Here is an 11,718-nt window from a genome sequence, read left to right on the forward strand (position 1 = left end):
AGCCTCATTCCTGTCACCAAGCCCATGTTTTCCGACTACTGATTCTTCTTCACTATTCCCAACTTTTGCATTCCAGTCACCCATTATTATCAATAGACTATAGAATATGGAACTATAGACTATAGATAAGCAAAACTGCGCTTCCTTTGCAGACTAATTATTCCCACTGAGACACCCCCCACCTTCCCCACCCTCGAGATACAGGTAAACCTGGAGCATCACTACAGCCAGGCTTCGAATCTGCTCCCTCCAACCACGGATCCGGATCACAGTGGCAATTCCCCTCCTCTGCATCTTCTGCTCAGTGTTCATGTGAGCTCCTGACTCTCCAGGTGGCAGAGAGGAGGTGTTGGCCCTGCCTAGTCCCCTTCCTCAGTGAGGGTTGAGGCCTCCTTCTCACTGGGGAAGGGGAGGTTAAGAAGCCAGTCCTGTGGGCAGGAATATGCTGGGGGAGGACGTCCACACAGAGTGGCTCATCAATGAGTGGACACTAAGCAGCCATGTGCAGCCCAGCAACCAGCCAAATGGTGCAGGTGGTACCAGCTCCCCAAGCCTGCATCTCACTCGGACTGGCCCTGCTCTTCAGGAAGGCTAAGCACAAGCAGAGAGCTCGTAACTCAGACCCCTCAGCGTCTTCCCAGGCTGAGACGCATGTGATAGCCAGCTCCAAATTTAGTAAAAACCACAGCCAGGGCAGCTGCACCAGGGTGGAACTGGGGCTTGGGGACCAAAGCTCTGGGATCACCACCCCCACCCCCCACCCCCCCGGTGGCCTGTCCTGGAAGTCATCCTGTGGGCACCTGCACACCTGTGGGGACTTACGCAGCAGGTGCACGTTCAGGGTCAAATTTCCTAACAAGAAAAGTAAGCACAGTCTACTTGTACTTACTTTCTAATCTGTGGTGAACAATTTTTTTACCATACTGAAGATTCTGCTTCTAGGTTCTTTTTCTCTCTCCACCCACAGAGCCTTTCTCCAGAATCAGACCTCTTTCCATGTTCACGGTCTCTGACTGGGATGGAGTCCCTGTTTACTTGTGCTTACTTATTAATCGATAGTGAACAGGTGCACATGGATTTCACCACAGATGGCAAACTCATGTCAAACTGTTTACTACAGACAAGTAAAACTGAGCTTACTTTGCAGATTAATTACTCAGCCCTGCTGTGCAGAACACCCAGATGTGTTGTGCTGATGTGTGAACCTGCCTGAACAAAGTATGTGAAAGTAGTTTGGGGGTGTGTAACACGTGGGGTGAGGAGGGCAGAAGGTGTCCAAGGATGTGAGCACAACTATAAACCTGAGTAAAGTCACAGTAAACACCTGTATAAGAAGTAGTCATACTTGAGAGGAGGTGAGTACAGATGTGTGTACAGGGGAAAAACAAGGTCAGATCACTTGAGGACCAGGGGAAGACATTCCATCTCCTCCTGAGAGATGAAGCCCTTTCTGGCTGGAACAATTATTGACTTTAAAAGGCCCTTGAGCTCTTCCAAATGATTTAATGTCCCCGGGTACACAAGGAGACACTCTGAGGGCATGAGGGAGCCGTGGACCCCAGACCACATACCACTTAGCAGTTGGCTTTACCCACCTGCCTCCTTGGACACAGCCTGTGAGGTCTACAGGCACACCTGGTTTTACTGTGCAGAGAGTGCACGTTTAACAAGTTAAAAGTGTGTGGCAACTTTGTGTGGAGCTAGTCTTATTGGCACCAACAGCACCTGCTGACTTTGCGTCCCATTTCAGTAATTCTCACAATATTGCAAATTTTCTCACAATGTACACTCCTAGTGTTTTCAAACACCTGTCCTGCTTCTTAGTCTGTCTTAAATCTAGACATTCCGCTGAAACCCGTCTACCATGGGTAACCCTGTTGGTGTTTGAAATACCAGTGGCATAGTTTCTGGCTTCACAGAAACCTGCATGTCACTCTAGTACAGCAAGCTGACAGACAAGAACTGTACTCATAAGAGCAGATGATAAACAAGTATGCATATACATACCTAAGATATAAAATATACATACATGTACATACCTAAGCTATAAAACATGCAAATCACTCCCTCAACACAAAAGACAGACAAATAAGTGCTGCACCCATATGAGCAAACCATAAAGATAAACAACTATACAGATATCATGGTGCATATATGGCATGTGGCTCCTCCCTCAGGCCCAGACATTATGCAGATGATACAATCCTACTTGCTGAAAAACGCACACTACAGCCATTAATATAGATTACATTACATCAAGATAACAGAAATCCTCACTACTGGGGCAAGAGGCAACATCATGATATATGGAGAAAAGAATGAACTTATCAATGATTTCATCTTACCTGGACCTACAATCAACACTCTTGTTTGGTAACAGCAGTCAAGAAATCAAAAGATACGTCACATTAGGAAAATCTGCTGTCAAAGACCTCTCTAAAGTGTTGAAACTGATCTCATTTTAAAGACCAAGGTGCACCTGATCCAAGTCATGGTCTTTTCAATTACTTACCATGAATCTGAAAGGTGGACACTGAATGAAGACAGAAGAATTGATGTGGTGTTGGAGAAGAGTACTAAGTATTCCATGGACTGTCAAAAGAACAAACAAGCACATTTGGACAAAGTACAACTAAGGTTCTCCTTGGAGGCAAAGATGGTGAAACCTCATCTCACACGCTTTGGGAACGTCATTAGAAGGGGCCAGTCCTTGGAAAAGGACATCATGCCTGGAAAGGTAGAGCATCGGTGTAAGAGACTCAGTAAGATAGACTGACACAGCACTTTAACAATGAGCTCAAATATATCAGACAGGGTGAGGACAGGGCAGGATTCAGACCCACTGTTCACAGGGTTACTATGAGTCACAGTCAACTAGAAGGCACCTAAAAACATTGCACACTCAACAGACTACAGTATAGTGTATAATTTTCAGATGTACAAGCAGAAAAAGTCGTGTGATTCACTTTATTGTGATTATTGTCTGGAAACCTGCAATGATTCAGGCCCTGGTCTTCTCGATTACCTGCTATGCATCTGAGTCCTAGACAATGAACAAAGATGACAGAAAAAGAATTGATGCCTTTGAGCTGCGGCGTTGGACAAGAACACGGAATACCCCATGGATGGCCAAAAGAAAAAAAGCAGATATGTGTTGGAAATGATGCTGCCCAAGTGCTGTCTGGAGGGAAGAATGATGAGGCTGTGCCTCACATACTCTGGGTATGTGAAGAAATGGGTTCAGGAAGTGTGAAGATGGCACAGGATAGGACAGGGTTCAGATCCGTTGTTCATAGGGTCACTATGAGTCATACTCAACTCAATGGCACCTAACAACAACAACAACAACATGTCTCTATAGCTGTCCTTGAAAGGCAGCTGTACCACCAACTCAATACCTGGAAAAGTTGGTCCTGATCCCCATATGCTTCCTTGTACCGCAGAAGAGCACAGCAGTGATCTGGGGCCACCTACAGAGTACAAGGCCCTCAAATGACAGGGCAAAGCAAAAACAGCTTGCTGAGGACGAAGAATCATTCAAAAAAAACAGGCTGACTGAGAAGATGCCCTCTCATGCGAGTGTGTACCACCAGCTGGGGGACTGGAGGAGAAGTGAAGGCACCAGCGTGAACAAGACACACAAGAGTCCCTTCTGGTCTGAGTCTCCACAACTCTTCCACCTCTCGATACTTCAGGTTGAATGTCCACATGGCTCTGTCCACCAGTCTGGCCACTGACGCAGTGCACACTCACTACCTCCAGGAGAGGGATGGGAAATGCAGCCTGGGTCCTGCACAATGTCAGCCGCAGACAAAGCAACGGGGCTTTGATGTGCGCCCACGCTCACCTGCCAGGCTCTGTGCAGCCCTGAGGAAGGGGTGCCTTTCCGCAACTGCCACAGCCGTAGTGCTGGTGTGGCCAGGAGCCCCTGAGTGACCTCCACATGACCCAGGCTGGCACTCCTTTGAGCTAGCAAGAGAGGTCATTTCACAGCTTTCTGGGTTTTCACAAGCTACTGGCACAGTTAAGGGGAAGTTCCAGGGACAGGACAGTAACTGGGTCATCCCTGGCATTGTGTTTAGCAGAGCAGGACAGAGAAGATGCCTTCTTTGGTGCTGACACTAATATCCAGGGTCATCTGGAAAAGGAGCCATCTCGAAGAACACCAGCAAAGACACAGAACAAGCAGATCACAGCGGCTGCTCAACTAACCATGACAGCCTCACTGTCCAGTGGCCCCTGATGCCCTTTTCCACGCGGGGGTGGAATGCTTGGATACCAAAGACCTCTCTTCCACTGTCATAAACATCCCTCAGCTAAAAAAAAACAAAAACAAAAAAACCCACAACACACACACACACACCCCAAACCAGTATCTCTCCTTCCTCTACTCCCTGAAGAGGGAGAATAAGAGGCTTTAGGAACTCTGATCATGATGTAAGACTGCAGGTAGAATGGACTTAATCACCAGCCTCAGAGAAGGCTGAGTGACTATGATGGTCAGACTCCTGAAAAGGAATTCCAGAGACTTCAGACACTCTGACAGCACCACCCAGAAGCACCACCCATCACCAGGCAGGTTCAAGCAGGCAAGGCATTGAAGCCCACATGCCCAGGGGCAGCAGGTGAGGAGAAGTGGCGTGTGCCTGGTGTGCAAAATGAGCGTGGCTGAGCAAACCCATCCAGAGGGTTTCTAGTAAATCTGCCTTCAAGAGGCTCTGAGAGTCAGCAAGAGCCCATATGGAGTAAAACAGGAGTCCTGGGACAGCAGTGTTTCGAGAACAATGACCAGCTTCAACTATACAACAAGAATGGCAATCACCTCAGGTGATCAACACCCTCTGAGTGCTGAGCTTGTACTGGTGGGTGTTTCTGGTTATTAACAAAGTGTTCAGAGCACGTAACCTCTGTCCCTGGTGAACAAAAGGAATCCTCTGCAAATCGGCAGCACGTGAGAGAACGCTGAGAGCTACAATGACTGCCTCCAGGGAGAGCAGAGCCCCAAGCCCGTTCCACCGCACCTCCTACTAAGCATCTTTGCGAGGGCTCTCTGCTGTCTCCCCAATGCTACCTCAGCCTGCCTCTTTCCGAGGGCTCTGCTCTAGACAGCACTAAATGATAACCATGTGAGGAGACTGTAATGGCTTTTTAATGACTCCGGCTCCCATTATGGAATCACTGCCAAGGCAAGACTGCCAGCTGCAGCCCCGCCAGGAGGCGTGGCCAGGAGACAGGCTGTGAGGAAAGGGGCTTCCAGGGTGACCCAGGGATCCTTCATGCTTGGGGGCCAGACCAGGGAGGCCCAGGACAGCACAACCCACTGACTCACAAGGGTCTGAGAAACAAGCAGCCTCCATGATCCAACAATCCAGCCACTTTCCCAGAACGATGAGGTGGCACCTTCACCCTTCATGGGGACAGCCCCTCCACGTTCACTTCCCACAAAGCAAAACAAAACACCACTGCTGTCAAGTTGGCTCCTGGAGACCCCATGTGTGTCCCCATGTGTGGAGACCCCAGAACTGTGCTCCACAGAGTTTCAGGCACACAACACCAGGCCATCATTCCAAGTCACCTCCACACAGACTCAAACCTTCCAGCTTTCAGTTAGCAGCTGAAGGAGCACCTACTTGTACCACACACTGACCCTGTCTACCAGTGCACTCAGTGGATATCTGGAGAGTGAACTATGACTGACAATAAGGAAAGGGGCTGGAGCACTTCTCTCAAGGGCTGGAAAGGAAGCCAGTTTCCCTCCCTTCCTTAAGAGTCCACCTTGTATACTCCAGCCATTCCAGCAGTGCTGACCAAAGGCTAGGAGGTTGAGACGATCTGGATGCACAGGCAGTCTCTAGACACATCCTTCATACTTACCTCACCCTTCTCACTTCCTGTCCTCATTCTTTTGCCCCAGTCACAGAAGGAGCTACGCCTGCTGCTGCTGTTATGAACCACTGAATTGGAACAGACTCAGAGCTGACACTCCAGCGGGTTTTCATAGGCTTTAAATCTCACAGGAGGAGACTGCCCACCTTTCTCTCCAGGAGTTGCTGGTAGATTCAAACTGCATGTGTTAATGTTGACAGTGTTAACTTCTTACCACTAGGCCTGCTGGGTCCAGGCAATTACACAGAAGTGGTCTGTCTTGGTGCTCGGACAGACCTAATGCCAGACTCCTAACAAGTCCAGATCTGTGATTTTTATAGCCTACAAGCTCTGGTGGCCTACTAGTAAGGAGCTACACTGCCAACCCAAAGATAGGAGGTTCAAATCCACCAATTGCTCCACAGGAGAAAGATAGGCAATCAACTCCTGTGAGATTTACTACCTCTGAAAACCTGCTGGACGGTCAGCTATGACCACTCAGTTCCAACTCAAGGGTACACAACAAGACTGTTTAGAATGCAGGAGGAACGTGGTAGAGTGGGAACAGAGGCTGTTACAAAGGGCAGAGGAGTTCCGGCTTCCTCTGAGATGGGCAGGCTCCATTCCAGCCAGCGGTTCCCTCACCTACCAACCAACTTCAGGATAACTGCTGGGCACTAAGCCAGACTCGGGAATCCGGAAGAGCCCCAGCATCATCAATTCCCACCTCCACCTCCCTCTTTTAAAGCACGAACAATAGGAAATTCGTATGCTTGGCTGTGCAAATGGGGACCTAGCGCAGCTACAACTGGTGATCTCTAAAAGCAAGAAAGGAAACTGGGGAGCTCCTCTAAGACTGAAAAGGAGGAAGGCCTGGTGGTACAGCAGCTAAGTAGTACATTTTTAATTGAAAGATTGGTGGGTTCAAACTCCACTTGGCAGGATAAAGATAAGGCATTCTGCTTCCACAAAGATTTCTAGCCCTGGAAACACTAGAGGCAGTTACTCTGTCCTACAAAGTCGCTACATGTTGGAATCAATGCAAAAGCAATAGTTTTGGTTTAAGTCTGGAAGTATGTTAAGTGTAGTCTTGACAGTCAGAGGGGAGAAGAAAATGTATGTAGTCTACAGAGCAGTGACTTTAATGGGGGCTCCAGGCAAAGCTGTGGGAGGAGTTGATCTGAAAAGCTACAGGACTAAGCTGTCACCAGGCACAAGCCAAGTTCAGGTTCACCACCCAGTCAGTCATCACACATTGTCCTCAGACTCGTCAGAAAAACGGGAACAGTACAGCCAGGCTTCCTTGTGGATGCTCACGCTCAGCCTCATGCAGTGATAATTTATAGGCTAGATGTATAAATGAAAGGAACATGCCAGTCCAATTAGATAAATTAGAAACCATTCAAAGCCCTGCCCAGGCTTCCTGAACAACAGGTAAAGGCTACAGTCAAGGAAGGTTTCCAGCACCATGCTTCTCTCACTTAATGTGGTTATTGATGGCTTGAAGAGAAGGCAGGCCTCTTGGTAAACTTCCAGCCAAGTGAAACAGAAAGTGAATTGTTGGTTAGACAGTGTGATTCAGAAGACCAAGTTCTACATATAAGCTCCAATATCCGGATGTTCTCACAAGGCATAATGAGGAAGACAAGGCCTGAGATCAGCTTGACAAGTGACTTTGGGGGATTTGTTTACAAGGAACTGACAGGAGGTGCAGTCAGAAAGCCATGCGACTGTGAGAGCTTAAAGAAGCAAGGTATTAAGAACCCCTGTTCTGCTTGGTGCTAGACAGGCCACATGGCGGACACTGTATACAGTTCAAGGACCCTCATTAGAGACCAGCCTTAGGTCAGCCAGAGGGTTCCTTCTAACCATACACCCTTTCTCTTCCTTTTATACAGCCTGCTCCCAATCTCTATCAGCCTTGTGTTGACCCTGTCCTTTCACACTAGCTAATAGCAAGAAGACATTCCACACGGGCTCAGAATGGCAGCAGAGGAAGACTCTCTGGAGGCTTGGACCAAAGGTTCCGTTTATTTGCCTTATAGCCGGAGGTGAAGCAACAGGTCAAGGTGTCCAGGGCACAGCTAAGGCTCTACTCAGACACAGAACAGAAAGATTCCTCCTCTCACATCTTATTCAGGAATCATACTGCTCCCAACAAAGCAAGGGAGGAGGGCCACGAGGAAGGGCAACCAGAGACATGCAGAGGCTCAACCCAGAAACAGCTCTCTCCACCTTCTGATGTAAATGGGCATGAACTCTATCCTGGGAAGTGCACAAGTCAAACCAGACGGAAGGTGAGGGATGCTATAGGAAGCATTCACTCGGAGGACTAGCACAGTCTTTGGGGCACCTCTAGCCAAAGATTTCAATTCTGTAATGGAGAGGTGCTATGCTTTTGAAAGACTGCCCCAGAAGATCCAGTGAGGATCCAAGAGGGGACAGTACTCTGTCCCTCAAGTCTGCTGAAAACTCCAGAGTGAGGCCAGGAAAGTCGAGTAAGTCCCAAAGGCTATCTGGGGATGCCATTTTGATTCAAAGTCCTGGGCATCTTGTCTCTGCTGGGTCATGCTGGGGACACAGCCAGCAGGGGGCAGGTCCTTGCTCTCAAGGAGATCCTGCCCAGCGAGCTTTGGCAATTACTGTAGAACCATGAAGACAAACGGCCTGAGAACAGGGCCTCCGTCCCTCCCCAGGTTCACCCTCCCCCCATGCCTGTGGACCAGGCTCCTTCTCCACTCTCAAGACTCCACCTTCAACACATCAGAAGTTGTAAAGTCACACATGAGGGGCAGTTAATACTCAAGAACAAAGATGAAGAGAATTTGGGAGGGATGGATATGAATATGAGTAATTCGAAGAGAAAATGCAGGAAAAACTGCTATTAATCTTTATAAACAATATGGCTCCTTTCTAATTCAGAATGTAAGATTAAACCTTTATCATTATATCCTGAGCCAAAATTACCCTTAAGAAGATTACTATCAACTCTCATTACAGAAAATGAGGTAGGTCCAAGGGATGCAAGGTGCGACCATCACAGATGGAGTCATAGGGCAGCCTCACTGTGACAGGAGCACAGCCAAGAAGCAGTGTATCAGCTCCCCTCCACCAGGCCAAACACCATATTCCAATTCTGACATTCTGTGACATTAGTGAAGCCTCATGTCAATTACACCCTGTGTACATACATGCCTCCCTTCCCCCCATCTGCAAAGAAAAGGCTTGCCTGTCTTCTGCCCCAGTTTTCTCTGTGATCAGACAGGCATGTGGCTTCAGCTACAGGCAGTAGCCTAGTTAATACAAGAGGTGATTTAAATTACTCCCTCTCAGCCCAAGCTCGCCTAGCCTAGACAACCACACTACAAGTCCAGTGACTAGAAAGACCCCAGCAGGAAAGACCTGACAGAGCACAGAAGTCTGTCTGCTGGATGCTAATCAGATCATCATCTTTTATGACAGCTCTATGCAATGTCCCTTCCACAGTTAGCATGTTGTCACTCGCCTGTTATCTGGGGCCTAGGAAAGATCCACCGTGCTTCCTGGGGCTGCTCTGTCATTTAGAAGGTCCTCGGCTCATAATGTAAAGAAAAGCAGGATGCTCCAGGAACTGCCTATGCTCTGAGTAAGGCAGCAGCTCTCCTGAGTCTGTACAGGCCCTCCCTAGTCCTCTGATGGAAATATCTTCGTGTTCTATGTGGCACTCTAAGTTACGGCTAGGTGTGTCTTAGGAGACCTTGGGTGCCATGTGTGTAGAGTGAGTGAGTGTGTGTGTGTGTGTGTGTGTGTGTGTGTGTTGCCGAGGGGAAGAAGCTATACAAATCCTAACCTGGGAAGTCCTGAAGTCCCCCATGTGAGATGCAATTAGACACAATTCTCAAAAGACACCCTGACTTTCCAGGCCAGTGGCAGGTGCCTGTTTGCAGAAGGATCTGCTTTTAACAAGCCTCAGGCTGTGGAGCTGCTTTCCATTTGGGAGGCTGTCTGGATAGACTCATAGAAGAGCTCTGTCAGAATTACTTTGTCAATGACTAGAATTAGGTCTCTTGCCAAGAGCAGGATGTATCATGAAGTGAGTCCTGAGGGTTTGATCTTGCCAACCACTACACATGCACCTGTCCAGCTATAACACAGTGGGCTGGAGCAGTCCAGCACCCTTTTTATGAACATGCCTCTCTGGGAAGCTTAGAGACAGCTGGGTAGCCCATGGCAACCAATGAGCCAATGGGTGGCCAAGGAACTGGTGCTGCCATGGCAATGAGCTCCTTTTCAGGGGTAATGAAGAGAATGGAGAGGATGTGGCCTGGACTTGTATAAGGTCCCAGAATGCCTTCTCCTGCCCTATGTTCATGAGGAAAAGCTTAGGCATCTCTGGGACAGACTGCAGCATCTGGAAATAAAAGGAGGTAGGTTGCCCTAGGCAGACTTGGGCTCTGAGTGCTTTTGTGCATATGAGGACATGTACTGAGTTGGTGCGTGTTTAGGTTCAGACTTGACAGTAGGTAGAGTACTGAGTTTCTACAAGATACTGAGATATCTCAAAAGACAAGGCTGGTGACATACTTCTGAAAGTCACAGCCTTAAAAACCATAGGGTCACAAGGAATCAAAATCCATTCAGCAGCAACTAATAACAACAGTTGGAAATGGTGAGTAGGTGCCAGGTTCTCTGGCTTGAATGTGTAATTATCTGTTGCAGGAGACTTAAGAATGTTAAATAGCGAAGATGTCACTCTGAGGACATAGCTGCACCTTCCCCAAACCATGCTATTTTAAATGGCTTCTTATGCATGTAAAAACTGGCCGATGAAAAAGATGGAAGAACTGATGTATTTGAATTATGGTGTTGGTGAAGAATACTAAACATAAGAGTGCCAAAATAACAAACATATCAATCAGTCTTGAGAGAAGTCCAGACACAATGCTCCCTAGAAGTGAGGATGGTGAAACTTGGTCTCACACACTTTGAATAGGTTATCAAGAGGACAGTAGAAAGTCAATTTAAACAAGACCCTCATCAGGATGGACTGACGCAGTGGCTTCAACAATGGGCTCAAACGTGGCAATGGCTGTGATCTGCAGAGCTAGGCAATCTTTTGTTGCTCAAAGCTCTCTAAGAGTCAGAACCGACTGGACAGCTGCTATATATATGCATAGAGGGTGCAACTGTGTGCACCCAAGGAGAAGTCTATGTGGAGACAGTTGGGTGCATGTGGATATTAGCAGAGGCGTGCTCTTGGTTCAGAATAACTGCATCCACGAATCCATGCTTTGGGTGTGTGACAGATAGCAGGAGCTGGCGTTCTGTGGGTGCTGTGTGCAAATGCATGGATGTGTGTGCGATGCAGGTAGATAACGTGTGTGATGGGGTGCCTGGCCTAGAAGGAGCCACCGGCAGTGTGGCTCCCTCCCCACGCCCACCACAAGGAGCTGCTGACCAGCAAGGTCCACTTGGACCCAGAGCGCTGGTCTCTTTCTGCAACCTCAGCGGTATAAAGGCTAGCTGGTAGTCCTCCAGGGCTCTCAAAGTTGGGGTACTTAAGGCCAGGACTTTCTAACCGTGCCCCTGGGTTAGGAGATGGGGAGAGTGGAGGACCAGCCCTGACCCTCAAATTGAGAAGTGGTTGTCCGGAGGTATGGTACCATCAGCCCAACGCCCTCGACCCTTAGCGTTCGAGGGTGGTGTCCAGGCCCGGGTCCCGAAAGTTGGAGAGGTGGGGGCCGGCGCCCGCGTACCTGTAGGGAATCCAGTCGGAATGCGGCTTGGAAGTCATGTCTCTCGGGGGCGGGGCGGCGGCTGCAGCTCTGGAGGCCCGAATCCACGAGGGCCAGCGCGGGTGCCTTTCTCAGCTCC

General features: G+C 48.7%; 1 protein-coding gene across 3 annotated transcripts in view; it reads right to left on the minus strand.

Annotated features, from left to right (window-relative positions):
* Nucleotides 1-11,718, minus strand: part of TUB (tubby bipartite transcription factor) — a 106,943-nt gene that overhangs the window by 20,176 nt on the left and 75,049 nt on the right. The window contains exon 1 of one of the 3 annotated variants that reach the window (XM_006885442.1): nucleotides 11,601-11,708. The exons of the other annotated variants lie outside the window; for them this stretch is intronic. Coding sequence (XP_006885504.1) covers nucleotides 11,601-11,638 — 38 coding nt within the window. The 5' untranslated portion in view covers nucleotides 11,639-11,708. Of the gene's footprint in view, nucleotides 1-11,600; nucleotides 11,709-11,718 lie in introns of those variants that run through there. 3 annotated transcript variants of the gene reach the window in all.

This window comes from Elephantulus edwardii, unplaced genomic scaffold (assembly GCF_000299155.1).
Source record: "Elephantulus edwardii isolate Elephantulus edwardi_28Jun2011 unplaced genomic scaffold, EleEdw1.0 scaffold00044, whole genome shotgun sequence".
Lineage (NCBI taxonomy): Eukaryota > Metazoa > Chordata > Mammalia > Macroscelidea > Macroscelididae > Elephantulus > Elephantulus edwardii.